We start from the raw sequence: 27,235 nt of genomic DNA on the forward strand, positions 1-27,235 counted from the left end.
TGTTGAACACCATTATTACACAGATGAACCTGTCTTTGGTGCTAAACACCATCCACACTCAGATGCCGTCCTTGGTTCTAAACACCATCCACACATGTAAACCTATCTGACCCCTATCTCATTCTGTATGCCTACATCAATGTATTTCTTTGTATTCGTTTGAAGTACGGTATTCGAAAGAAGTACACCAATATTACTAGTCAACAAAGCCCGAAACAGCAGAATGCATGCGCCAGATATTTGTCTACTGCTGAGACTAAAGCACAAGAACGACCACACAAAGCACAAACAATCATCCGGCTGCTTCTAAACGACGGAAAGAGACCTTTAGAAGTTGTAGGTGTCCTTGAAGGCGAAGTTCAAGGCTTGGTGGGGAAGTAGCGGATGACGTTGGCCAGAGACTCCACGCCCTGCTCCTTGCTCACACGGCTGAAGCAGTCTACGATCCCCTTGTACTGCTTGTCCTTAGGAATATCCTTAGACACAGCCTGCACCTGAACATTGCAAAAAGATAACTTAAAGTTAGAGCGTGAGAAAGAAAACTTTGAGACAATGTTGACAATCAACATCTCTATATTTACGAAGACTATATTATAAATACACTATTGTTATATACGTAAGTAAACGTTAACATTCTAAAACAAACAACTTTGAATTAGTAGGACAAACATTTGTTTTTGGGATGTACATAGAATGCGCACATATGTAGTCTAGAACTCTTATAAAAATAACAATTTATATTTCTGTACTGTCTATTCTTTATAAGAAAGTGAAGCCTTATTCTAGAACATGTAACACAGCAGGGTAAGAATTTGGTTTCAAGAGGTAGAAAAAATGCATACATACATGCATAGTCTATAACTCATACAATTAAACGTAACAATATTACTATTACTACGAGTCCTAATCTATACGTACGTAAGTTCTAGAACATGCAACTTCGCTGGGCAAGAATTTGCTTTCAATACGTAAACGTGTGATACAATTTACACATCCATGATCATCCATTTGTCTAGAACACTTAGAGCTTACTTCTTAGATCAAAGTCGAAAGCCAAAGCCCAAAATGGAAGTGTTCTTGCCTGAAGCAGAAGCTTAGCTCGCTCGATGGGAGCCACGACAGTCTTGGAGACTCCGGCAGAGATCCCTCCAGCCAGGAAGTCTTTGATAAATATGTTTGTGACGTCAGAAATTGACTTTGAGAATACGCGATTTGATTGGCTGATGCTCCGGGATGCCGCAATCTGATTTGCTGGTGCAAATATAACATTCAGGGCATTCTGCCCCCTCGTCGGAACCGTCTCAAGCGAAAACGCCACCTGTGACGTCATAAAATAGGCGCTGTGACGTCATAGAACACGCGTTTAGAACACCGGCAGATTCTACAAGAGTTCAAGAGTTCGAAGTACAACCGCCAACATGGCTACAGTCAGACGGGTACGTTTTTCTTACTTTTCACTCAATTTTTCTTGATAACCGTTGTTTGTCTTCATAGTTTATTGTGCTGGCGTTCCATCTAAGTGTCACCCTCCCCTCGTAGTCGAAGGCCCCCATTAACAAAAGGAGCGAGCGTAAAACTGACAAAGATGTCACCCTAGCAACGGTTTTTCAACAAACAAGAGAAATGACAACACGCAATGTATCTGTATCTATATAGCCGGTACAACCGCCATTAGGCGTAACACACCAGCTTCGCAGGCACGCGGCGCGGCAGCAGCTGGTTATATTACACCGAACGGACTGTTACACCTAACTTTTGCACATCTGACTGCAATCGTTCTTTGAAGCTATTTAGTGAAGGTGTTCCTATAGCATCTGATGACAACGAGTTCCATTCTACTATGGTTCTCGGGAAATACGAATTTTTGAACACATCAATCCTTGGTTGATAAGTCTGGTACTTAAAAGCAAGACTATTTCTTGTCCTTTTCTTGGCTGGTATTAGATAATTATCACTCGGTACATCCACCAGTTTATTAGTCATCTGTATCTGTATAGCACTGTTTCACTGTATATGTCACTTACATGTTACTAGTTAGGTTTATGTTAGAGGACCTGTATCTAGCCCCTCGGGGCACGAATGTACAATAAAGGTCTTCATTCAATATTGCTTTGGTCCGCGTGAAGATGTCCCAGAATGCCAACGCCCATGCGGTGGACGGTTCCGACTCTGAGGAGGAAGACCCCACGCAGCGTTTCCTGTTGGGGAAACTGAAGGACAATCTGAACGTGCGACGACATCACCGTGCCGCGCACGCCGGGCTCAAACGGAGGATGGGGTTCTGGAAGGTAAATCGTGGTTACTTTTGGCTTGTTTTTGGCAAAGCCACAGAGGCGGGCCCTTTCTGGAAACATTTCTGGAAACGTTTCTGGATTAATCAAACGGAGGATGGGGTTCTCGAAGGTAAATCACGGGTACATTTGGCTTGTTTTTGGCGAAGCCACAGAGGCGGACCCTTTCTGGAAATCAACGCTGTTATGATGAGTCAAACGGAGGATGGCGTTCTGGAAGGTAAATCATGGGTACATTTCACTTGTTTTTGGCGAAGCCACAGAGGCGGACCCTTTCTGGAAATCAACGCTGTTGTGATGAATCAAACAGAGGACGGCGTCCTGAGAGGTAAATTATGGTTATACTTCGCTTGTTTTTGGCGAAGCCACAGAGGCGGACCCTTTCTGGAAATCAGCGCTGTTATGATGAATTAAACGTAAAATGAGATTCTGCAGCTGGAAGGTATATCATGGTTTGTTTTCATGTTCTGCAGAAGGCCATCTTGGTTGGATAATATGGATGGCATCCGTGCGCACATCAATTTTCGTCCGTTTCCAAAAAAAAGTTTTCGACTTTACTGTAAATCGTACAAAGCAGCGGCAAAATGAGTAAGCGTATACCGTCAATTGCCACAACAACGAAAATCTGAAAACGGATACCAATGTCGTAGAATGCCAAAGTCAACTCCAAAGTCAAAATCTTCTGTTTGCTATACCACACTCTGTATGTTTAGTCATTTGTTCAACCTTCTGTCCGCTTAGATTTCATAATGAAGGCAACTTTTTTGCCGACATTTTTTTTCACACACTCGCACCAGTTTTGTAGTTCCCAGAGGATGTCATACCAAGGAGGTTTTATATAGAAGGAGAGCGGAACCTCCTTGGTCATACCAATACATACCATCAAATCAACACGAAAAGATCGAGTATAAAGGAAAACTAAAACAGAATCAAGAATTTCCACAAATAAACGTACAGCATAGTGTAAGTTTGTCGTTTGAAGCAATTGCCGGAAATCAAGACAAATGTTGGATCAAACTTAAATCAAAAGCACCGCGAATATTTCAAAATGCCCTTTATTCTGTTGGCTGATTTTTCAGATGGGGGCGTGCCGCTACTCATCTAGCGGTAGTCAGAAGTACTACAGCGGCACCCACTGGGACGTTGACGTGGAGAACACAGAAGGCTTGACCCGCAAACAGTCGGGCGTGGCTGTGGATAAGTATGTTACTTTTTTGTTGTAATTTTTCTTTATTCAGTTTTTTTTTTTTTGATAAACGGAAACAGAGAAAAGCATGGCAGTTTACAACAAAGCACATGTGGTACCACAAAATCAAAACATAAAAACTGTCGTTTAACAAGCATTTGGCAGTAAACCCCTATTGCCCATATCAACTATAACGTCTATTCACAAACAGTCAAATGACATTGTCAAAATGGTTGAAGAGGATTCCCTTCGTATTTCAAATGGAAAGAAGTTGGTATCTGACTTTCAACAAAGCAGGTTAACCTACACACCTCAGGTAGCATGATTTTAATTCTCTCTCACCTAACGTCATTGGGTGTTGCCTGCAAACGGTCGTAGTGATTTGAATATTCAAATTTGGTTGACATTCATAAAATGCTTTATACTTTATAAACATGCCCCGAAATTTGAGACGTATATAGATGGATATCGTTGAAGAGATTCATCAGACACAGTTACAAGAATATTCCTCAATCAGTGACTAAGAAAAGGTAACGAGATACGCACCTCCAAATTTTCGATGTCTACTGTACATCTTGATCACGGAGTGACCTAGTCTCGCGAGAACACGAGACTAGGACGAGACTTGTGAAGATCGTCTGGCCTCCCCCGCCTCAGTTGAAACATGCTGGGATGAACCGTACCGGAGGTTGGGAGCTGCCCTAATCCTACTTACCCCTACTCCGAAAGGAGGCGGGGGAGTCAGGACGATCTTTACAAGTCTCGTCCTAGTCTCGTGTTCTCGCGAGACTAGGTCACTCCGTGATCAAGATGTACAGTTGACATCGAAAATTTGGAGGTGCGTATCTCGTTACCTTTTCTTAGTCACTGATTGAGGAATATTCTTGTAACTATATATAGATGAGTTAATGATTATTGATCACCCCTCGGACGATGGATCAGCTCTTTGTGGAAACAAAATCTATGTAATTTTTTCCTAAGGACTTGGTGTAAAAAATGTGGGCGTCTTTACCTTTAGGCAGATGGACAGAGAGAAAGAGAGACGAACGAAGGAGGAAGCAGCAGTGCGCCTTCTCGCCGACTACGTCTTGACACCGCTCCGCAAGGAGATCATGAATGTGCTGACAGAAAGTCAGGTCAGAGAAAAAACACGAACTTTTCCGCTTCCTTTTATCCCTATATTACCAGTGGGCTAGTCCCGCGTTGCAGTATAAGGTGGTTCACGATTCCGAGTACGCATGCGCAAGGTCAAAGGTCACCTGACTTGTAAACAGATAAGTTTCGACCATTAGGTCGATTTGCATAACGATGTCCATGCGTATTTTGTCCACGTCTATCGGGCAGTCACCTTTGACATATTACCCACAATACATGTAGCTGCGCAGGCGTATTGGAAATCGTGAACAACCCTACTATATGTGTTGAACAGCTGTGTGGCCCAAGAGCTAATGAAAAGAGATGGTCGCCGACTTATGCACGTGCTAAGTCCGGATGGCCAAGAGAAATGGCCATCGCGTGTGGTGATGAATCACACGGTGTGTATTTATTGATTGTAGACTAGGCAGAGATGGATCCTTTCAAACTAAAGTGTTGCAAACATACTTTTTGCCTGTGACTGCTAGATTCAACTTGCCTTGCAGTTCACCGATGTTTTACTAGATGGCGTTCTTGATTGTAGGCAAAGATGGAGAAGGAACAGGAGGAGCAGAAGCAGCACGCCTGTCAGATCCTTTCAAACTAAGGTGTTGCAAACATACCTTATGCCTGTGAATGCTAGATTCAACTTGCCTTGCATGCAGTTCACCGATGTTTTACTAGATGGCGTTCTTGATTGTAGGCAGAGATGGAGAAGGAGCAGGAAGAGCAGAAGCAACAGGCCTGTCAGATTCTGTCCGACGCGCAGGCGCAGTTGGTGCACAAGATCAGGGGGCAGGAAGTGGAGGACGAGTGTCAGGAAGAGAGAAATAGGCGGGAAAACATCATGGACGCACTGATGGGGAAGAAAGAGAAGGTGGGACGTCGTCTTCAAATGCAGGGTTATCGAAGCTTTTCATACAGTGTTCTATCGACTTTGCATTTAGCATAAGTCCCTAAATCCCCCTTTTGTTTAAATCCCAGATATATGTTACCCTGCGGATTTAGGTGAAGTAGCGTTAGCTGATAGTGACATTTGTTGGTAAAAGGTAAACAGTATTCCTCTTAATTTTGTTGAAAGTTTCACGAATCAAAATGTTTCATGTCAGTAACTGGAAATGTTACATCAGGTGGAGCAACATGACACCTCATTAGCATAATTTATGATTACCGTAACCTCCCCACACCCAATCATTGTCTTCCTCCTTGTAACAGATGGTGCGTAGTCCACAATACTCCGAGAAGAACTGAACGTATGTTTACAACCTTAGTAATATATAATAGAAGAAGGTGGACGAAATTTTTCGTTCAGGTGGCGCAACATAACACCTCATTAGCATAATTTATGATTAAGCTGTGTCATCTTCCTTGTTACAACAGATGGTGCGTATGGACAGTTTTACATGATACCTCATTGGCATAATTTATGATTAAGCTGTGACGTCTTCCTTGTAACAACAGATGGTGCGTACGGACAGTTTTACATGACACCTCATAAGCATAATTTATGATTAAGCTGTGTCTTCTTCCTTGTTGACAGATGGTGCGTACGGACAGTTTTACTGACCTGCTGAAGTCACTGTCCGAGACAGACGACAAGATGGGGGACGTACAGGACCAGTTCATGTCGGCTTTCTTCCGCATGGAGGTTAGTGGCTTATGCTAATTAGGTTCCAGTTGGAAAAGGGGCCAAGCCGGGTAGTTTACGGGCTTTTTTTTTAACTTTCGGGCGTGACCCTCATGTGGCCTGCGGCTGCCGGGCTATTTTTAGGCCCGGCCGGGATCCTGAACCATTGTTACTCGGACTTAAAATCAACACGGGACCCTGTAAGAAATAGACGCCGTTAGCTAATCGTACGAACATCGGGAGAAATTTGTAGCTTCGGGGCCCGGCCGGGACTACACCCACGACGGGCACCGGCGCAGTTGGGACCTTAGCATTAGAAGTGTAACGTATCCGGTGTCACACCACATAAATGCCACCTGCCAGATAATTGCTCTCGCACTGCTTGGGGGTTTCCAGTATACCGGAGAGGAGAGAAGTGCGTCACACTCGGAAGGCGTTGCAATTTTCAAGCACAAGTCTGTCTCACTCACTCACTCACTCACTCACTCATGATCACTCACTCACTCATGATCACTCACTCACTCACTCAATCAATCACTCAATCACTCAATCACTCACTCTTGAACACTCCCATAGCCAATACCCGTAGGGGCAGTCTGTCTATGAAGTTCACGACCTCTGGCGGCCATCAGCCAGTCTGCAGTCTTCACTGGTCTGCACAAGGCTTCGCGTATCTGGATACGTTCGGATTCGGGGTAGATCTGGATATATCCAGATTCGGACCGCCCATACCAGGGTTTGCGAATCCGGATCTACACCGAATCTGGATATATCCGGATACGCGAAGCCTAGTATAAATGGGGTCTAAAACACCACGCCAAACACTTCATTTCCTCAGGATGACGACGAACAAGAACAAGAAGAATTACAAGACCTTTACAAAGGAATGAGGGGCGACATGGTGTCTGAGATCCTACATGCCTCCGGGGGTATCCGCTCTCAAGTCCATGTAAGATGACAAATCTGGTCAATTTCTCATTTTTTGTCGTTCCGTCCTCTCCATTCTCCCACGCAGAGCCTCGCCTGCGGCCTATATACAAAACATCTTGGGGCACCCTCCTCTAGCAGCGCTGAGATCCGCTCGGTAAATGCTCGACTCAGCCCTGCTCTTATCCCCTCTCATTTGTGGTAACGGGGGCGTCACGACCAAACAGCTTTCAGCCAATCAGAGGAATGGCACAAACTCATCTTGTGCAAAAACGACAAAGGTCGCTGGGAAGCTATCAGCCAATCAGTTAACGTCTTACATCGCTACTTTGGGTTCAGAACAAAATAACGGCTGTTTGTGCCAAATAAGGGTCGGTAATTATTCATGAGCAACTGTCAGTGACGCCCCCAATACCCCAAATGAGAGGGGATAATAGCAGGGTTGAGTCCGGGAGGGTTTGCCAAGCATTTGCCGAGCGGGACTCAGCGCTGCTATAGGATGGTGCCTTGGGGAGGTTCTACTTAACCGGGCTGAGGTTTCCACTTTTGTGGGCGTGGCCGCTAACCAGCTTTCAACCAATCAGATAATTGGCTTTTCCTAAAGAAAACGTTTAGGCGATTTTTTGATAGGATGACAGCTAGTCAGAGCCCACACCCGTATCGAACGTTATTCCGGCCCAAGTATGACTTAACCTTCTCCCTGCTGCCTAAATCTGTAACCATTAGAATTGGGTGCCAAATGGCTACTTCAGAGTGCTAAAGGTTAAAATACATTAATTTCGTTAATACAGGTAATCCACGATCTAACCCAACACAAAATGTCCGATTACTTAACTAGTGCAGAAATCTGATTCTGTGTGCTTGTTTGTTTGTTTGTTTGTTTGTTTGTTTGTTTGTTTGTTTGTTGTCCGGATCTAGACGGAGAGTGAGCGCAAGGACATTCTGTTTGAGTCGCACAACCTGTACAACAAGGAGTCCGTGGAGTCCGCGGTGATGGAGTCACGTGGTAAGGTGTTCGACACCATGGAGGGGGTCACGGAGGAGATGGCGCGCCTCTACGCAGGGGTCCAGGTTGTTTATTCATATATACATGTTTGATTGGTTGATTAGTTGATTGCTTGACTGAATGATTGATGGAGGGGGATTGATGGACTCGGAGTTGTGCGTGAGGAGCTTTGGACTGCTCAAGTTGAGTTTTTCTACAAGAAAACGCTACTTGAGCGACGTAGGGTGCACCTTATGGGGCACATTATGCACACATTGATATGTTATTTCTACTAATGATTATGATTTATGGCTGATATTGATAATGGCTATGTAGAATTTGCACACATTTATGTTATTTCTATTGATTATCATTTATGGCTGATATTTATTATGGTTATGTATAATTTTCACACTTTGATATGTTATTTCTATTGATTATTATTTGAGGTTGATATTTATTATGGTTATGTATAATTTTCACACATTGATATGTTATTTCTATTGATTATTGATTATGGTGTATATTATGGTATAATTTGCATTATGGTTTTCTTTTCTGTTGAAATGGATGGTTCCTTGGCTTTGTAACGTTTAGAATATTTTTTTTTAATCGGGCCTAAGTGTCCGTATTTGTTCAGCAGGTGCGTTAAATAGTGAATTGGGCTATTTCTATACCAGTTTGTTTTGGGAAGCGGAAAAACATAATCGAAGTCATGATAAATGTTCTGCTTCTTTAACTACATGTGGAACCAATAAATAAATAAATAAATAGATAAAATGTTTTGTTGTTTGATAACACCTCCCCCCCTCCCGACTCTATAGATGAACCTGGGTCAGAAGCAGGAGAAGGCAGAGTTCAAGAGGAAAACTTCTCACTCAACCACCATGCAGGAACTCTCCAAAAGGTCAGAGAAGTCAACTCATGCTTCGGTCACATTTGCAACTGTGCCCGTAGGGAGTGCAGCCCCGGCCGGGCCCCGAAGTCATTAATTTGTACCCCTTGGTGTTCTCACGATTAGCTTACGGCGTCTATTTGTTACCAGGTCCCGGGTTGATTTTAACTCCGAGTTAAAAACATCCCGGGGTCCGGCTGTTCCCCAAAATATATATAGCCCGGTAGCCGTAGGGTGTTCCACACGGAAAAATACGTGACCCCTACAAACCGAATGGCCGCGAACTTAAATATATTTACAGTAGTTGGTAACTTGGAGACTTCCGGGGTTAGAAAATATTGGTTGAAGCTGCACCGTTTTTCGGACAGGACGTAAAATGGGGTTCCGTGTTCTAGGAGGTCCCTCGAGCACATTAATTGTATAGGGGAAGGGCTAGCAACCCCTCCCTGTAGAAATACACCCTGCTACTGAAACAGCAAGGAAACTTGCTGCCCAGTGTGCCACTAGGCACTACCAGGAACGAACGAATAGATATTGTAAATGCATTGAAGTTCGCGTGTTTTTAATGTCGCGGTATGGAGAAAATGGAGTGTTCGCGGTGGTTTTAATTTCGCGTTTTAGACAATGGTAGGCAATGGGTAGGAGCGTAAAAAAAATTCGCGCTGGTTTTAAGTTCGCGGCGAAGAGCTTATCGCGAAAACCACCGCGAACATTTCTGCATTTACAGTAAGTCTCCATATAAAAAAAAGGAACAATACGACGTGACATGTATTTACCCCCCAGGAGCCTGAAGCAGCAGGTTCACCGCGCGATGGCGCAGGAGCGGGCCCGTCGGATCCGTGAGGCGGCAGAAATGGCCAAGCGCCCCGACCCCGGAAGGATCATGCTCCGGGAGCTGGTGGGACAAGTACAGGAGGAAATGCTCATCAAGAAGTTCCACGGAAGAAAGGTATGCCTTAGGTTTATTGGCGACGCCTTAGGGGCGAGCCTCATAGTATTGTGTACAGTCTGCAAAAATTCAAGGAATTGTACAGGAATTTGTCCACAGGAATTTGTTTCTAAGGGGGTCATGCAGCTGCTTTTAGTCCATAACAAAGTTGGAATGTTATTTCCTTTTTTCTTTGTCTTCTTTTTTTCTTTTTACCCAGAAGAGAAATGCACGTTGAGAAAGAATTAAGCTATTATAAACACAGGAGCGATTGTCAAATCATCAGAGTTGTAATGTTAAGATATAAGGCCACAGCAAGAACATTTTATGGATGATATCCTTCGAAAACTTTAAACTTAATGCGATAGGGCGAAAAAAATGGTGGGCAAAAAATACAAATACGCGTAGTAGTTACTATTAGCATTGTAACAAGAAACAAAACATGGTATCGCTACTAACCAAGGCTTTTATTCTCGCATTCAAGAAGTGCACAAAGTGACAATAGTATAGTAGACTGGTATCTTTTACAAAGTTGTCAACTACACTCAAGGCTACCACACAAGTGTCACTTCTTTAACTACCGAACTAGTCTGACTTCTAAAACTACACTCATGGCTACCTCACTAGTGTCACTTCTGCAGGTGCAATCAAGGCTACGACACAACATAATTTCTGATTTTTAGTACTTAATTGTCATGTTGTAAAATCTCTGGAGGGAGCAAAAATTTCTTCGAAATCAGGCGGAAATTAATGAGCCGTCAAATTTACTTGCTGTGGCTTGAATACATCTTAACACTATGTATGTTCCTGAATCTTAAAGATATCTTAGACAGGTATATTCATCTTAGTTCTACCTCTTGTCTGCTGCAACAGAAGTTCCATGCATTTAGATATGTGCCTAATGTTGGAATGTTGTGATGATTTGACCCGCTAGGTGGCGTACCGTGAGCCAGAGCGGAGTCCGTACAGTGAGGAGGAGAGCGAGCAGGACCGGATGTTACGTAATATCCGGCTCAGCGCCCGCCGAAGGTCATGCGCAATAGCAAACTGAAGACAGAAACGAGGGTTTGGACCAGGTAGTAAAAAGGGCCACGAAAAAGAAACAATTAAAGTACTGTGGACATCAAGAAACGACAAAATAGTGTTTCACTCTTTGAGAAAGTGTTTATTGCGTGGTAACACAATAAAAAGACCAAATAACCATTCTATTCCCATGCTATAGCCCTATAGAAAAACATGACATGTACATCTTTACCCTTGAATATTCAAATGCTCCTAGGAAATAACAGGGCATATTCTCTCTGAAAGGAGGAGGAACGCCTGCCTCACCTTTTTCTACAAACTAGTTGATAATCACATCAATATAAACACTGACAGTCTACTGAAGCCAGCTCAGGGCCGCACCCGGGGGAGTCACCATCTCAAATATCAAACAATCAACGCCAGAACAGATACATACAAATATTCATATTTCCCTCGTACCATTCTCCAGTGGAATACCCTGCCTGGCACGCAGTGACGTCTCCCATCGTTCAGTCTTACCGTGCCAGGCTGGAGGCCTGCCCGCCCTAGCCCCCCCTCCCTACTTTGCCCCTCGCGGGGTCATTTGGGGACAACAAATATGATGAAATATAGTCTGCATGACATTCTTATCAGATATAGAACACTGAGTATCATACTCATGTACATTAAACATACCAAACGACAAGATTATGAGCAGCCCATTGTTCTAGGACTCCTTACTAAGCTGCGTTACCGATTAAACTGAAAATGTCAGTTCACATTACCATTCAATTGGTAATTTTGCAAACATAGAAATTATGCATATGCGTCCAGACTCCAGACTTAAATGTAAATAGATTCAGAACAATAACACCAGCGGTGACTTTTAAATGGATACTACTTTTGATACAGGAACTACACGCAACTACATATACTATTATAATGTGTTGATGAAGGTTAGACATCCAGGTAATAAGATACGCAAAGTAAAAGTTACTCAAGAAACTATCCGTTTGCTTGAGTAACTATTGCCTTGCGTTTATATACAATATATGCTATACACATATAGTGGCAAACTTTCCGTGGGTGATTTCCAAACGTAAATGCCATTTTGTAATAAGTAGTAATTCAATTACGAAACGTACCTCGCCATTGCAAACAAAGCAAACAGAGATAGATAATTGTTGCTTTCTAACAGAATCATGGATTTCTTGGTAGAAATATTGTACCACAAATCATAATGAAGTAAAAATTCTGATGTGACTAATGGAAATAACAATACCAATTCCTGGAAAAACAATGAACGACAAAAATGTACAATTTGCAAAACCATCCTTTTTATGCTAGGGTCGCATTTCCAAACTGAACTTTGCGGGAACGAAAAGTGCGATATGAAAGACGGCAAAACTCACAAAAAACGTAAAAAGGCCTGGCCTAGTCGTGAGTATGATATGTGTATATTTTTTTTACATACACTTTCATTTTTTGTTTTAACAAACAGTCCGGTCTCATTTGGAAATGTAACCCTTGCATTACACAGCCTGTTTACTGTATTTCCAAAGGCTTCGTTGAGCACAGGTATGGTAGACTGGTAAAACAGGGAGCATTGTTCCAAGTATTGGAATAACTCAAGTCCTTGGCGACGTAAAACACGCAATCCTCGTAGCCGAGTTCATCGTCGGGGCGACCGGGTGCCCAGTTGGTATAGCTGGCGTTCACGTGCACGATGTCCTTCGGATTAGTTGCCCAATGGAACTGCTCCCTCAAAGATACATCGCGATTGCGTCTCAGGCCGAACCAGAAGTTGTCTTTGGGGTCGGCAGCGTTTTTCAGCGAGATGAGGAATTCGTCGATGTCCTTTGTTCGAGGCTCGGCGAGCTGGCCACATTCATCACTCAAACACCTGATGTAAGCTCCCTCCCAATACAGCGATGTAGTAAACGCCTTGTAGCACATGTCTTTATGAAGACTGTATCCAGCGCGGCAAGCTAGGGACACAACAAGGGAGGACTTCTTTGGTTGGTGGAATATCCACCATCAAAATAGATACAATCTTCATCCGAACAGAAAATACATAAAAACATTGGTGTAGGCCATCAGAATGAGAAAGGGTACCCAAAGTGGTTATTTTATTATGCATTAACTTTCTCTTACAAGGAAATAAATTGCAAGAGAACTGGATGTATTCAGCACCAGGGACAGGTAGGTGTGTGAAGTTGATAATGAACACCAAGGACAGTTGTGTTGGTGTGGGGATGGTGTTCAGAACCAAGGACAGATGTGTCGGTGTGTAGATGGTGTTCAGCACCAAGGACAGGTGCGTCGGTGTGTATATGGTATTCGGCACCACGGACAAGCGTTTTACCTGTGTGTGAAAGGCGTTCAGCACCAAGGACAGGTGTGTCTGTGGGTGGGTGGTGTTCAGCACTAGGGGCATGTGTGTTGACCTGTGTTTGGATAGTATTTAACACCAAGGACAGGTGTGTTTGTGTGTGAATGGTGTTCAGCACCAGGGACAAGTGTGTTTGTGTGTGGATGATGTTCAGCAACAGGGACACGTATGTTTGTGTGTGAATGGTGTTAAGCACCAAGGGCAGGTGTGTTGGTGTGTGGATGGTGTTCAGCACCAAGGACAGGTGTGTTTGTGTGTGGATTGTGTTCAGCACCAAGGACAAGTATGCTTGTGTGTGAATGGTGTTCAGCACTAAGGACAGGTGTATTCTGTGTGGATGGTGTTCAGCAACAAGGACAGTTGTGTTGGTGTGTGAGTGGTGTTCATTACCAGGGACGGGTGCGTTGGTGTATGGATGGTGTTCAGCACCAGAGACAGGTTTGTTTACCTGTATGTGGATGGTGTTCAGCACCAAGGATAGGCGTGGTTACCTGTGTGTGTGTGTGTGTGTGTGTGTGTGTGTGTGTGTGTGTGTGTGTGTGTGTGTGTGTGTGTGTGTGTGTGTGTGTTTTGGTGTTCAGCACCTATTACAGATATTTTTGTGTGTGGAAGGCGTTCAGCACCGGGGATATGTGTGTTTCTGTGTGGATGGTGTTCAGCACCAAGGGTAGGTGTGTTGGTGTGTGGATGGTGTTCAGTACCAGAGTAAGGTGTGTTTCTGTGTGGATGGTGTTCAGCACCAAGGACAGATGTGTTGGTGTGTGGCTGGTGTTCAGTACCAGATTCATGCGTGTTTGTGTGTGGATCAGCACCAAGGACAGGTGTGTTTATCCGTGTGTGGATGGTGTTCAGCACCAGGGATATGTGTGTTAGTGAGTGGATAGCGTTCAGCACCAAGGCGTGATTACCTGTGTGTTGGTCCGTAAAATGTCACGTCATGTACATCCGAGCTCTCTTTAAGTAATAGGAAAATGGTGCTTCACCATCTTGTTATGATCTCAGCACCGCCAATTTGTTTTAATTTGGGTGTTTTTGTTAAGATTCAGCAAAATGTTGCTTGTTTTCGGACAATTTTCACAATCTCGTAAACTACCATCCCACTTTGCTCTAATTATTTGTAGGGGGGGGAGATCTAACGGCTCCAATATTCAAGAAAGGAAGCACAGTTGGCCATTTGTACTTGCTATGTGTTCATCATCATCATGTCGGGCGGGTTGCCCGGACTAAGTCAACCCTCTTCCTCCAGTCGCTACGGTCCACCATTAAGTGCTCTAGATCTTCGGCACTCACCCCTACGTCTCCGGCAAGTTATGTGTTACACGCCCGAAATCAGCTATTGCTGCCTGGGATGTCTAGTATGGCCTGTTGCAATTTATTGAAATTTTAAAAAGCTGGCCATTACGCTCGCGCATCTAACGTATATGCAGAAGGTAGTGAAACGCAATGCCCGCATCTCGTGACGTTAGTACATGTATCATTACTCAAATATCTTTTGTTGAAATGTAGAGACACTCAAGCTAACAGTTACTCAAGTAACTGAATAATTTTAGGAAACGGTCAGACGTCTCAGGTAGCATTCACTACTTTAACTTTCTTTTACTACTTATTTCCTAAAGTGACTGGATGAGATTTCTGGTTCACTAGGTTTTAAAAGCAACCAAAGCAGTATTATTAAAATTATAAAATTAATTTAAAAAATAGAATAAAAAAATATCATTATTATTATTTCAAATTCACTAACACTGTTAAGCACATTTGCGTAAAAACTTAACACTTTGAGCATTTAAAACCGCGCAAAAACGATGATCCCCTTAGTTTCGAGAGCCTACAGAAAAATCCCACGAAGATTTTCAGTGAGTTCTCACATCACAACGACGTCATATCTTTTGCATCATGGACGTCGCTTTACATTGTGATAGTGTTGTTTGGACTAATCATGTATAGAAATCACTACATAAATTGACTTTCAAAATCCTATTTTCGGGCCCTAATAACGCTTCGATTTCCTTTAAGTAATAACAAAATAAGTTTAAACAAATACAAAAAAAAGTGTCGAGATATGGTAAAAAAAGACATTATGTATTATAATAAATTGGTTTTATAAGTTCAAAAATTAGCATCACCGCTGAACATATATACAAAAGCATAAGTAATCACAAAATAAGTTTAAACAAATACAAAATGGTGTCGAGATATGGTAAAAAAGAAATTATGTATTACAACAAATTGGTTAAATAAGTTCAAAGCAACACCCGTTGGCGACCTTACAAATCTATCTGTTTTGTGTTTTTTTTTTCATTATGCATACAAAATCAAGCGAAACACTGTCCGTTCATAAAAGTGTCATTCCGTAACAAAAAAATACCTACCATCCACACACCGTCCGAAGGGAAAAGGAAGCTTTAATTTGCATTTTGTTAGATTTAGCTCTGAATTTTTATTTTTTTATGTTGATATTTTCCAATGGATGGTTCAACTTTATTGTTGATTTAATAAAAATGAATAAAAAAGGAATCATTCACTTACTTAGCTTGGGCAGGACTTGTGGTTTATACTCCATAATGGCATCTCTTTCCCAAATGTCTGAAAAAGGATAGAAATGTTATTGTTATTGTTGTCATCGTTGGTGTTGTTGTTGTTGTTGTTAGGTGGCCGACCGCTCTCTCTCTCTCTTCTAAGGGGCTGAATTAATTGCAACGAGTCTACAATTGGCGGGGCTAGATCGCAAGGGTCTGGAGCGACTGCCATTCGAGTTAATTTAGGTGACATCAATACAACAATTATTGCTCATGGTACGGCCATATGACTGTAGGTTTTGAACCACTCACACCGGGAAGGACCCCCTACTCTTTTCGATCGAGCGTGTTACGTGCTCGAGGTGTGGCTCTCCTCAAACACGGGACCTCCAGATTTACGTTTCATCCAAGAAACGTCCCTTACTGAAGCTAGGTACTCATTTTCACCTGAGTCGGGTGAGGGGATAGGTGTAAAGTGCCTTTCGCAAGGCCACAACACAATAGGCATTTATTGATAAACATACTACATACAGTCTGTAAAAGACAGACACTTACATAACGTCTTGAGTATAAATAGCACTAGTATGCGCCTATAACATCACCCTCCCCACGCCCCAAGTTGTAAAATATAAAGACGATACACTAAGTTTAAGTTAACGATAGCTTACTGTATATAGTATTCAGCATGTTCGTGGCGTTGTCCAGAGCTTGGCGTAACTGCATTAGATCAGATTGGACATACTTGTATGTGTCATGCGACTTTTGGTACGACAACTCACCATTTTGAGCAGACGTTTGGCGTGGGTTGTCCTCAGAAGTCGGGGAAATACCCACATCAATGTTACATAGACCATCAAACATGTACGTTACAGTACTGTGGCATGTGTTGTTTATATCAAGACCGCGAGAAACAACCAGAAATACAAACAGTAGTGAAAATCGCGGTAGGAGAAACGGAGACATCGCAAAATGGCTTCTACGCTTGACGCCACTGTCTAGTACGTGTGACTGCTGTCTTGCGCAGAGATAATGATATGGCGTCACGTACAAATAGAGACAGCGACGCAGACAGTTAGATGACGTCGGATATGCGACGCCCTTGATTATCTAAATAAAAACATGCAATACGTTTGGCTGGAAACGCACTGACTTTTTTTTCTGTCGACACATTTTCAAATTTGACTTGTTTGGTAGGTAGGCATTTTTGTTTTCTTTCTTTTTCTTAGATTTGTCGGCTGAAGTTGGCCACCATACATTTTTGCTAAGTAAAACTGAAATTCATCAGGTATTATTTTCAATATCATATTGTAATAACACAGATATGCATAGTACAATAACAAGTACATGTATATTGGTAATAATCTAAAAAAAAGAGGCACAATTTTTACTACACATTCTAACATTTTCATTTTTAATGGCAAAGTTCGGTATATAGTAAAAACGGCATCAGAATGCTCTAAATTTGACGTATTGTATTACACGATACGTGTGGCTCGTAACATCGACGCACAGACTCATTTTGTTTGGCTGTCGTCACATTTTCATATCTAACGTGTCCTTCAATATTCAACCTACAAAAGGAATACAATTATGATATTTTGTTTTTCATTTGTTGGCCGGTCTTCATTATGTCATGAGAGAACAGGTAAGGGCCAGACAATAATGTAACAAATATGCAGGTTACATAAGTGAAGTCCCAAGGCCTAAGAAAAATAAGTGTGGCAATAAAAAAAGTATTGCCATAGCGAAGGTGTCTGGGTCGATCTTACTTCACTGTAAAGAAAGTGCCAACGTAGCACTCAACGTAGTTCTGCCATGATAATATTTGTTAACAAAGCACTAAGTCAGTAAGGCGTCTGCCAAGCCAGTCTGAAGATTTGGTGTCGACAAAGGTTTTTTTGAGGTGTTCAACAAGTTCTTGTGATGATAGATCAACTGGGGTGGGTTGAAAAACCTTTTCGAACCATGAACGCTAGATTCCGTGTAACTCACTGACACGCTCCCAATATTACGAAATCGGTCACCACATAAGTAGGTCATCTGTCATCGACCTGCGTGCTGGAATGCCTGACCTTACTAACAAGGTATAAAGTGACAGGCGGGTCCACATACAGATTCCTGCAAAATTCTGGGAATTCTTGCCGGAATGCCAGACCTCACTAACAAGGTATAGAGCGACAGGCGGCGTCCACGGATGGATTCCTGTAAAATTCTGGGAATTCTTGTGAAACGGGCCTAAAATATACTATTAAGCTCGCTCCTAAAGCTTCGCTAAAAATTGTGTTTCCGGCTGGCAAGAATATAGAATTTTCTATCTGAAATCAAAAACAAACTTCTTGTATTTCTCACACTATTAACAGACGAGGGCTTTGAATAGTTGATGTAAGAATGTATAGTAAAGACTGTACTTCTTTGTTTAGTTTATCAATATACTTGTGCTTGTTCAATATATATCTGTAAAAATTACAATTTGACAATAATACCAGACTATGTCTGATGCATTATAGTTCTACTATGCTAAAATGTATTAGTCGGATCTCTTCGGCAAAAATCTAAAAAGAAAAGAAAAGAGAATCCCTACCTACCGATTTTTTTTTCAGGACTGCAACTAAAAACACAACTTTTTTTCCTGAGCCTAATATATTCATAAACATAGATCCTTGCACATGGTATTACAAAAACATATCATAACAAAATGAACTTATGGTCCGTTTCTATTCATTCTGGTACTTTTAGTAATTGCAAAAGTCTCATCTAAAGATATGACAGTGTTGGAGCCATACGTTTGTTTGGTGGTAGACTGTTCCAAACATTTAGTACACGGTATTCTACGGATCTTCTAAAGGTCTCTTTTTTTGAGGTTTTGAAACAGACGGTTTGTGTGGTCGTTGTTGTGCTTTGGTCTCAGCAGTATACAAATATCTGCCGCAGGCATTATGTTGTTTTGGGCTTTGTTGACTAGTAATATTGATGAATTCTTTCAAATACCGTACTTCAAACGACTACAAAACAAAACATTGATGTAGCCATACAGAATGAGATAGGGGACAGGTAGGTTTACATGTGTGGATGGTATTATCAACAAGACTAAACTTTTCGTCCAACACTATAAGAGAAATTGGGACTTACCCCAAATTTTCGGTTGACTCCATCAACCCTGTTCACCGAATGATCCGGCTACTGCAACGTGACGTCAGCGACACGTGATCGCAGTAGCGGGATGGTGTGGGGCAGGTGTGTGTGGATGGTGTTTAGCACCAAGGACAGGTTTGTCTGCGTGATAATGGTTTTCAGCACCAAGGACAGGTGTGTTTGAGTGTGGATGATGTTCAGGGACAAGTATGTTTGCCTGTGTGTGGATGGTGTTCAGCACCAAGGACAGCTTTTCTTACGTGTGTGTGGATAATGTTCAGCACCAGGAACGGGTGTGTTTGCCTGTGTGTGAACGGTGTTCAGCACCAAAGACAGACATGTTCACCCGTGTGTGGATGGTGTTCTGCACCAAGGACAGGCATGTTTATGGAGTTCAGCACCAAGGACAGATGTATTTGTTTGTTTGTGGATGGTGTTCAGTACCAGGGACAGGTGTGCGCAGATGGTGTTCAGCACCAGGGACAGGTGTGTTTGTGCGCGTTTGGTGTTCAGGAATAGGTATTTGTTACAAAAACCGATATCTATTGTTGTAAATTATTTTCCCTTTTTTGCTTGTCAAACCATGTAGCTGCCAGTGTGGCAAATTCATTTTTTCCTTCCTTGTGGAACCACAGGCTGAATGAATCTAACTTACCTGTTTTGTTCTCAACAATTGAGTGAAATAACTTGACAATTTCTGACAAATCAAGGTAGCTCGTAAGCAATTTCTTTGTCCTGTGTGCCACATTGTTTTATGTAGCAGTCAAGAATAGATATGTCTGGCAACATAGCAGCCTGGGGTCTTTCCATTTCTGTTCTAGGAATTCTGAGAAACACAACAAACCTGTTTTTGCATTGGACCTGGCTGGTTCATACACACGTCAACATCACAGGCAAAAAAAATGTTGTGTTTCCGGTTATGGTACTAAGAAAAATAGGGTTGGTAGGTAGCGATTCACTCTTTGTTTCTAGATTTTGGCCGAAGTGATCAGAAAAATATAGTTTCACCTTGAAAAACTGGAATACATAGTTTTTGTGTCCATGTAATGTTACTTAGACTATGCTATAGCTTGTTATACTGTCCATGTCAAAATTCCATTGCAATACGTTGATGAAGGTTGGACATACAGGTAATAAGATACGCCAAAAATAGTTACTCAAGCAACTGGATAAAATTTTGAAACAATGTTATTCCATTGTAATGTCTTGTCTTTGTCAGCAGGGCTAGCCCTTTGTAATAGCCACAGGCTAGTTGGGCAGCCCTGGCTGTGTGTGCTGAACAGCCAAACCAATAAATAAATAAATACATTGTACAAGAATAATTGGGTGTCCCTGTGGTGTAGTGGTCTGCGCTTCTGTTACTTACCACAGCTGGTTTAGATTACATGTACTTAGAACCAGAAGGCCCGAGTTCAACTGCCAGTCAGGACACCTTTGGACAAGAGGTACATTGAGTCATACCAAAGACTTTATAAAAATGGTACATACTTCTGAAACAGTATGGAAGTTAAACACACTCCACTGCCAGTGAACTAGCCCCCTGCTGCAGTGATTGCACCACAGTGTGGCCCAGGGCTATGAAATGGAGATGGGCTCCGCCCTATACACCTTATGGTGTGGGAGGATTTTAACTAACTAACAAGAATAATCACATGTATATCAATAAAACTGAACAAAGCAGTACAATGTTTACTACATATTCTTACATCAACTGATTAAAGTCTTAATTTGCTAGCCTCCGTTGCAGGCTCTGACGCGGCTTTTTGGGGGGGCAAAATAATATGTTTTGCAGCCAGCCCGTAACCATCAGCCAACCCTGTAACTAATAGCCGCCTAGGCCGGCTATTAGTTACAGGGTTGGCTGATGGTTACGGGCTGGCTGCAAAACATATTATTTTGCCCCCCCAAAAAGCCGCGTCAGAGCCTGCAACGGAGGCTATTAATTTGCTACTTTAAACAGAGAGTAAAATACAGACAGTCTGCAAGAAAATATGCAGGACTTGTTGGATTTTCTTTCATGAATTTTTATCACTTAGATGCCAGAGTGTAGATTTTATGTAACATTACATTGTACCTTGCTAGCAGTCGACCCCAAAAAAGCCTGGTAGAGGCTACAACCACCCCTAAATTCAGTGAAATTCAGTGAAATTCAAAACAAACTTCCTCCATTTCACACTAAATTTTTTTTGGAATTATAGCAAAAAAAGAGAATCCCTATATCTGTCAACGCTAATTTCTTTTAGAACAGTGATTGCCAGGAAGTACAGCACTGATTTTCCTAGGCCTTAAGTTGTTTCTTCATTCAGAAGAATTCTTACAGTCCGTCAGGTTTGGGGTGCTGCGACCTTCTATGGCGTAGTAACATCCCCTTTGCTTTAAAGGCGTATCCGCAGTCCTGGCACACGAACGGGCGCGCGTTGCTGTGTTTGTACAGCTTGTGTGCGCGGAGAGAACTGTCGTACTTAAACACGGCGCTACACTCCGTACAGCAGAACACTTTCGGCGACGTCCCCGCTGAGGTTTCCATGGCGACAGGATGATGTTGTGACGGACTCGCTCCATCGGCCATCACAGATAACGATGACATACTCTGTATACTAGTTGAAGCGCCGGGAATAGACGTAAAAGAGCCAGCGTTGCTGTAACTTACAGTAGTATTCCCTACGCTACCTTGATGTTGTAATGCGGACGGACATGTTACAACAGCCTGTCCGCATCTCAAGGTCGTCTGTTGGTGTGACCTTGGGTTGCTGTCACCAAGGTCACCCCCTCCCCTCATCATGGATGACTCTAGTGTACGACCTTGAATATCTGACTGACCCTCGGACGTCAACAACATAGAAGTCGACCGAGGCAACATTGTTGCAAACATGTTAACCTGACTGATAGTTTCATTGCCTGTGGATTGTCTTGCTGCATTTCCAGGACTAAGAGCAGGGGGCGCTGTTCTATCACAAGTGTTAGCATCATCTTCCTCTTTCCTGTTGTTCTGATGGCCTTGTAGGCCAGCCTGCAGAAGTGAACCACCTTCAGTGGTAGTCCAGAGTGTTGGGGCTTCTGTACCATCAATGCTACTTTGATCTGACATCATACTAACATCACTGTGTCTCTGGACTTGTGGGCTGTCCTCACTCCATGACGCACTTGTACAGGATCCCTCCACGCTTGTGTTGCCTGTTCCAGTAAGTGTAGTAGGTGTAGTACACACACTGCTAGGTACTGGCATATTATCAGCAGCACAAGAAGTTTTATCAACGGCAGCAATACCTACTTGTGTTGGTAAGGAGCTACAAGTTTGGGGCCATTTTTTGTGCACTCTAGAATGCCGTTTCAGCATGCTTTTGTCCTTGAAGCTGTATCCGCAAGTAGAACAAATGAAAGGACGGGCGTTGGAATGTTTGTAAAGTTTGTGAGCGCGGAGAGAACTCGCGTATTTGAACGCTGCTCCGCACTTCACACAGACATGCTTGTTCTGGGGCCTGCTGTAGAAACTGGTGTCAATGCCAGCTGACCTTGTGTCAGAGGTCACAGGCCAAAGGTCAACTGGTATCAGTGGGTCAGAGGGCATTGGGAAGAGACCTTGTAGAGAGTTCAAAGGTCCATAAGCACCTGTTGCGAATGTTTGAATATTTTGGTTCCCAGGTTGAAAAACAGCATTGCTTTGATTATGCTGACTATTTGCTCCATCTTTGTAAAATTCTTGTTGCTGCTGAAACAAAGTATTTGCGATTGTGTTTATCCGATCAACGGAATGACTACTTGATTCCGCAGTAACGGCTAGGGAACGGGATTCGGCGCTGGAGCCAAATGTACAGTCTGGAAACTCTGAGTACAACTGATGCTCAACAATAGAGGAACTGTTTTGGATTTCTGAAGAAAGGTTTGCATCATTTTCGGCAGGTTCTTGTTTCACAATGACAGGAGATGAACTTAACACATCCATGCTGTTGTCCTGGCTAGACTGTATGCAAACAGTTTTGTTTACTTCTTCCTCAGTTCCATCAGAAACTTCTTCCAGTTTGTATCCTACAGTAGACTGGCTACCAGATATGTGATTGGTTGAGCTGGCTCTCCCATCATGCACTCCTGCAGGTCTGTTTCCTACCTCAAGCTGGAGGGCAGGCATTTGATTGGTTGAGCTAGCTCTCCCATCATGCACTCCTTCCTGTCTGCTTCCTACCTCAGATGAGAGAGCAGACGTGTGATTGGTCAAACTGGCTCTCCCATCATGCACTCCTTTCAGCCTGTTTCCAACATTGGCCTTGCTAACAGCCTTGTGATTGGATGAATTGGATCTCCCATCATGCACTCTGTCCAATCGACTTCCACCCTGAACCATATGATTGACAGCATCTTTTGACGTGTCTCTTGACACCCTGCGTCTGCTTGGCTCCCCAGACTGATGTACATGGATTCTTCTCTGAGACTCTGCTGACAAAGAAGAAAGAAAACAGATATTAAAAACAGTTACATATATCATGCAACATGAATAACTTTCCTGAAGTTCATTCATTTCCAGACTGTGAAATTTTGTCATTTAACTTCAAAAGATGAAATAATAATGCACAGACATATTGCTCATTTGTCTGTCTGTTCATTTTTTGGACCCTTGTAGTGCCTAGTGGCACATAGGGCAGCAAGTTTCCTTGCTGTTTCTGTAGCAGGGTATATTTTTACAGCGAGTGGTTGCTAGCCCATCCCCTTTAATGTGCTTGAGACACCTCCTTTTCATGTCCCTTCCAAAAGACAGGTGCAGCCCCAACCGAGATGTCCTGACCAAGATTGAACCAGGGTCTCCCTGTTACCAACTAATTGGAACCAGGAGCTCAACTGTGAGGCTGCAAACTATAGGGATATCCCTTCATAAAATTAAAAGTATCAAAACTATTTGATATTTGTAACTATCTATCTTTCACCTCCTTCTTCTTCTGAAAAATTGTTGTCTCTATCACTGCTGTCTTGCCGTCCATGCTGAGACACGGTTGCCATGGAAACTGTTGACCTCTGACCTGCCAACTGGCTCTGCTGGAAGGTGCGACCCAGGTAGGCTGTACAGTCCTCCATGATGTCAGTCACCTGAGGTCAATCAAGGTCAACGTAATGTCAAACACATTTTAGATCAAAATATCTTTAACGATTCTTAAAAATGCCTCCACCCTGAAGGGCAAAGGTCACAATGTGAGTTTTTCATGAACTAAACTTCAGGTAAGGTGACTTTTGACAGCCTTTTTCTTGCATGTTTTCTATATAGATAGGTACAAGACTTGACTGGTGGACTTTAATTGCCCTACCAGGGCACTCAAAACATGACTAAAAGCCTGAGTTTTTCTAAAAAAATAAACTAGTCACAACCCTTACCTGTAATTTACAGTTCCAAAAGCCAATATTTTACAACAAAAAGGCTTCTTACAATTCAAGAAACAAGGCCAGCTGAATGGCCTGAAAATGGACCCTCCGTGCATGCCTGTAATTGTGACCTTTGCCCTGCTAGGGCAAAGTCCACCAATCAGGTGTTGTATCTATTTACTTAGAAAACATGCAAGAAAAAGGCTGTCAAAAGTCACCTACCTGAAGTTTAGTTCATGAAAAACTCACATTGGTAGCGTAGCCTGACCTCTAAGGTGTCTATCATCTGATTTTGGGCCAATTCCTACCAGCGAAGAGTCTCACTACAGCTGGAAGATGAACTCTGATAACCTTTGACCTCACTTTACGGGAAATGATAACATCCAAACGTTGCTGCAATTTTTGAGACAAACTTTTAATTTTTTTGCACATGTGCATCAACTTTGGACTTCTCAGAGGATGTCATCCATGGTCTAAGATATGTTCTCCTAGTTGTTTAGGTGTCGTCAATGGTTCCGTAAGATTTTACTTTAATTTGCTCATTGGTATTTGTCATTATTGGACAATAGATGGCTACGTTAGTATTTTTGTTCCATGAAGTAAGATCAACCCAGACGCCATTATGGCAATAATTTTCCACACAATTGTTGCAGTATTGTACTGGTTAAACCTGCACTGAAAAAAAAAGACTCTTTTTACACAACCAAGAGATTCATCCAATCGACGTTGCAATGACCATCTGTCACCTTCTTCAAGGTAATTCTGACTGATTCACATTGCACTGCAGCACAGGTGTCGCTGCTTATAGATGCGTTCCCAAACGTCTTGATAAAGGTGAAAGATGGTCACCGAAACGGTCGGTTGAATAAATCTCTTGGTTGTGTAAAAAGAGTAATTTCTTTCAGTGACTTACCAACCTGATGAAACTATTCACAGAGGTACCCTGCGCACTGTTATGGAGCGCTAATTAGTGTCAGTGCTGCATACCTAAACCCGGACCTATTCCGGACTGGACCTTAACGTTTAGGTTCAAGTCCAAGAAAACCAAAACGTCTGGAAACAAGTCCGGACTTGAAAAAAAAATCTCTCGCTTATACACTCCTTTTTGTCTTAAACCTTCTTTACATCGTGAAATTTGCCATGGAAAAATATGAAAATATTGCTGTTTTTGTGTTTACTGCTGACTGTATATAATTTCGCATACTTTAAAATTGCATGTAAAATATATGCCAATATGCAATTTAACATACTAGGATTTTTAGCACACATATGCCATGGATTCAGGTCCGGATTTATAATGAACCTAAACCTCTGGATCTAAATCCGGACCTGAACCTGAACATGGATTTAGGTACACAGCACTACTTAGTGTGAAGAAACCTACCTGTAGGTACACTGCGGCCAGCATGACCTCCTGCGCGACCCCTGCTGTCAGCTGGAGCCTGGCCGTGTACATGTAGTCCAGCAGCACGGACACGCCCTTCTCTGTCACCAGCCGTAACTCCACGCTGCTCGCATCGCTGTCAGTGAACAGGGCCTTGAAGTACCCAGAACACGCACACAGGACACACCGATGGGCAGGGAAACTACTGCTCCCTACCTGGGAATACGGATGGATTGAATTGTTATCTCGTCCATGAAAAAATACTTTTTCATGGGGATATTGTTTTGAGTGTGTTTGCGTGTGTGTTTGCGTGTATGTGTGCTGTGTGCCAGATGCTTAAAGTCAGCATAACTGAAGAACGTCTAGATGGATTGTAATGATATTTAGTATGTGGGTAGGTGTTGGGAGGAGAAAGGTCAATGTTGATTTTGGGCCCCCTGGTTTGTGTCACTAGAACTGCAAAGGCATATTTGTCAAAATCTTCCAAGGAGAATAACTGAAGAAACGAGGAAGGAAGGAAGGGAGGAAGGGAGGGAGGGAGGGAGGGAGGGAGGGAGGGAGGGAGGGAGGGAGGGAGGGAGGGAGGGAGGGAGGGAGGGAGGGAGGGAGGGAGGGAGGGAGGGAGGGAGGGAGGGAGGGAGGAAGGAAGGAAGGAAGGAAGGAAGGAAGGAAGGAAGGAAGGAAGGAAGGAAGGAAGGAAGGAAGGAGTGTAAAATTATGAAAAAATGAATGTTGAAAACCTTTATTGTTCCTTGATGCAACAGACTAAATGCAGGTCTGTGCATTTCTAGAATATGTTTATTATCTTCAAGCATAGAAGCCGTGATGCCAATTAATTTTTTTCTTTACACATTCATAAGTGTATAAAGCACACACACATATTCATAACTTTAGCAATCATGAACAATACTGGCCATGGACTGTCTTGAAGCATACCTTAATGTTGACATCACACATCCGTCCTGTCTGTCTCTGGTCCTGTAGACAGGTGAGAATGTAGGTGGGGAGGGCAGGGTACTCACAGGTGTGGGGCATCAAGGCAGCCATCCTTTACACCTGTCAGGTGCAAAGTACAGGTGAATACAACAATTCTTATTCCACCTGCCAGGTGCAAAATACATGTACAGGTGAATATAATGATTCTCATTTTGCCTGCATACAGGTGAATACAACAATTCTCATTCCACCTGCATACATGTGAATACTGTACATCAATTCTCATTCCACCTGTCAGATACAAAATACACGTACAGGTAAACACAACAATTCTTGTTACACCTTCAGGGGCAAAGAACAGGTGAATATAGAAATTCTTATTGCACCTGTCTGGTGCAAAATACATGTACAGGTGAATACAAAAATTCTTGTTCCACCTGTCAGGTGCAAAATGCATCTATATGTGATGACATATAACCCCTATGCTGCTAGGTGTAAAATACAGATTAGAAATTTTCTAATCTGTATTTTCTGATCTGTATATATTTAAGCAA

General features: G+C 42.7%; 2 protein-coding genes and 1 long non-coding RNA gene across 3 annotated transcripts; 1 reads left to right on the forward strand and 2 right to left on the reverse strand.

The window, feature by feature from the left end:
- The first annotated feature begins 1,301 nt into the window (after window positions 1-1,301).
- Window positions 1,302-11,176, forward strand: LOC136425698 (uncharacterized). Its single transcript, XM_066414637.1, has 11 exons — window positions 1,302-1,436; window positions 2,127-2,288; window positions 3,371-3,492; window positions 4,496-4,613; window positions 5,315-5,488; window positions 6,152-6,259; window positions 7,077-7,187; window positions 8,084-8,236; window positions 8,975-9,057; window positions 9,829-9,994; window positions 10,908-11,176. The coding sequence occupies exons 1-11, from the start codon at window positions 1,419-1,421 to the stop codon at window positions 11,022-11,024; spliced, it is 1,332 nt and encodes a 443-aa protein (XP_066270734.1). The 5' UTR covers window positions 1,302-1,418; the 3' UTR covers window positions 11,025-11,176.
- A 1,225-nt stretch (window positions 11,177-12,401) lies between these two features.
- LOC136425699 (uncharacterized) lies at window positions 12,402-17,064 on the reverse strand. The gene is made up of 3 exons (XR_010754108.1): window positions 16,663-17,064; window positions 15,894-15,950; window positions 12,402-12,963 (listed from the first exon to the last, which is right to left on the reverse strand). It is a non-coding gene; the product is annotated as an uncharacterized lncRNA (long non-coding RNA).
- A 3,943-nt stretch (window positions 17,065-21,007) lies between these two features.
- LOC136425573 (zinc finger and BTB domain-containing protein 18.2-like) lies at window positions 21,008-26,799 on the reverse strand. Its single transcript, XM_066414491.1, has 4 exons — window positions 26,682-26,799; window positions 25,746-25,961; window positions 23,932-24,091; window positions 21,008-23,443 (listed from the first exon to the last, which is right to left on the reverse strand). The coding sequence occupies exons 1-4, from the start codon at window positions 26,790-26,792 to the stop codon at window positions 21,330-21,332; spliced, it is 2,601 nt and encodes an 866-aa protein (XP_066270588.1). The 5' UTR covers window positions 26,793-26,799; the 3' UTR covers window positions 21,008-21,329.
- Between the last annotated feature and the right edge of the window lie 436 nt (window positions 26,800-27,235).

Source organism: Branchiostoma lanceolatum, chromosome 19, assembly GCF_035083965.1.
Source record: "Branchiostoma lanceolatum isolate klBraLanc5 chromosome 19, klBraLanc5.hap2, whole genome shotgun sequence".
In the NCBI taxonomy this organism is placed as follows: Eukaryota; Metazoa; Chordata; class Leptocardii; order Amphioxiformes; family Branchiostomatidae; genus Branchiostoma; species Branchiostoma lanceolatum.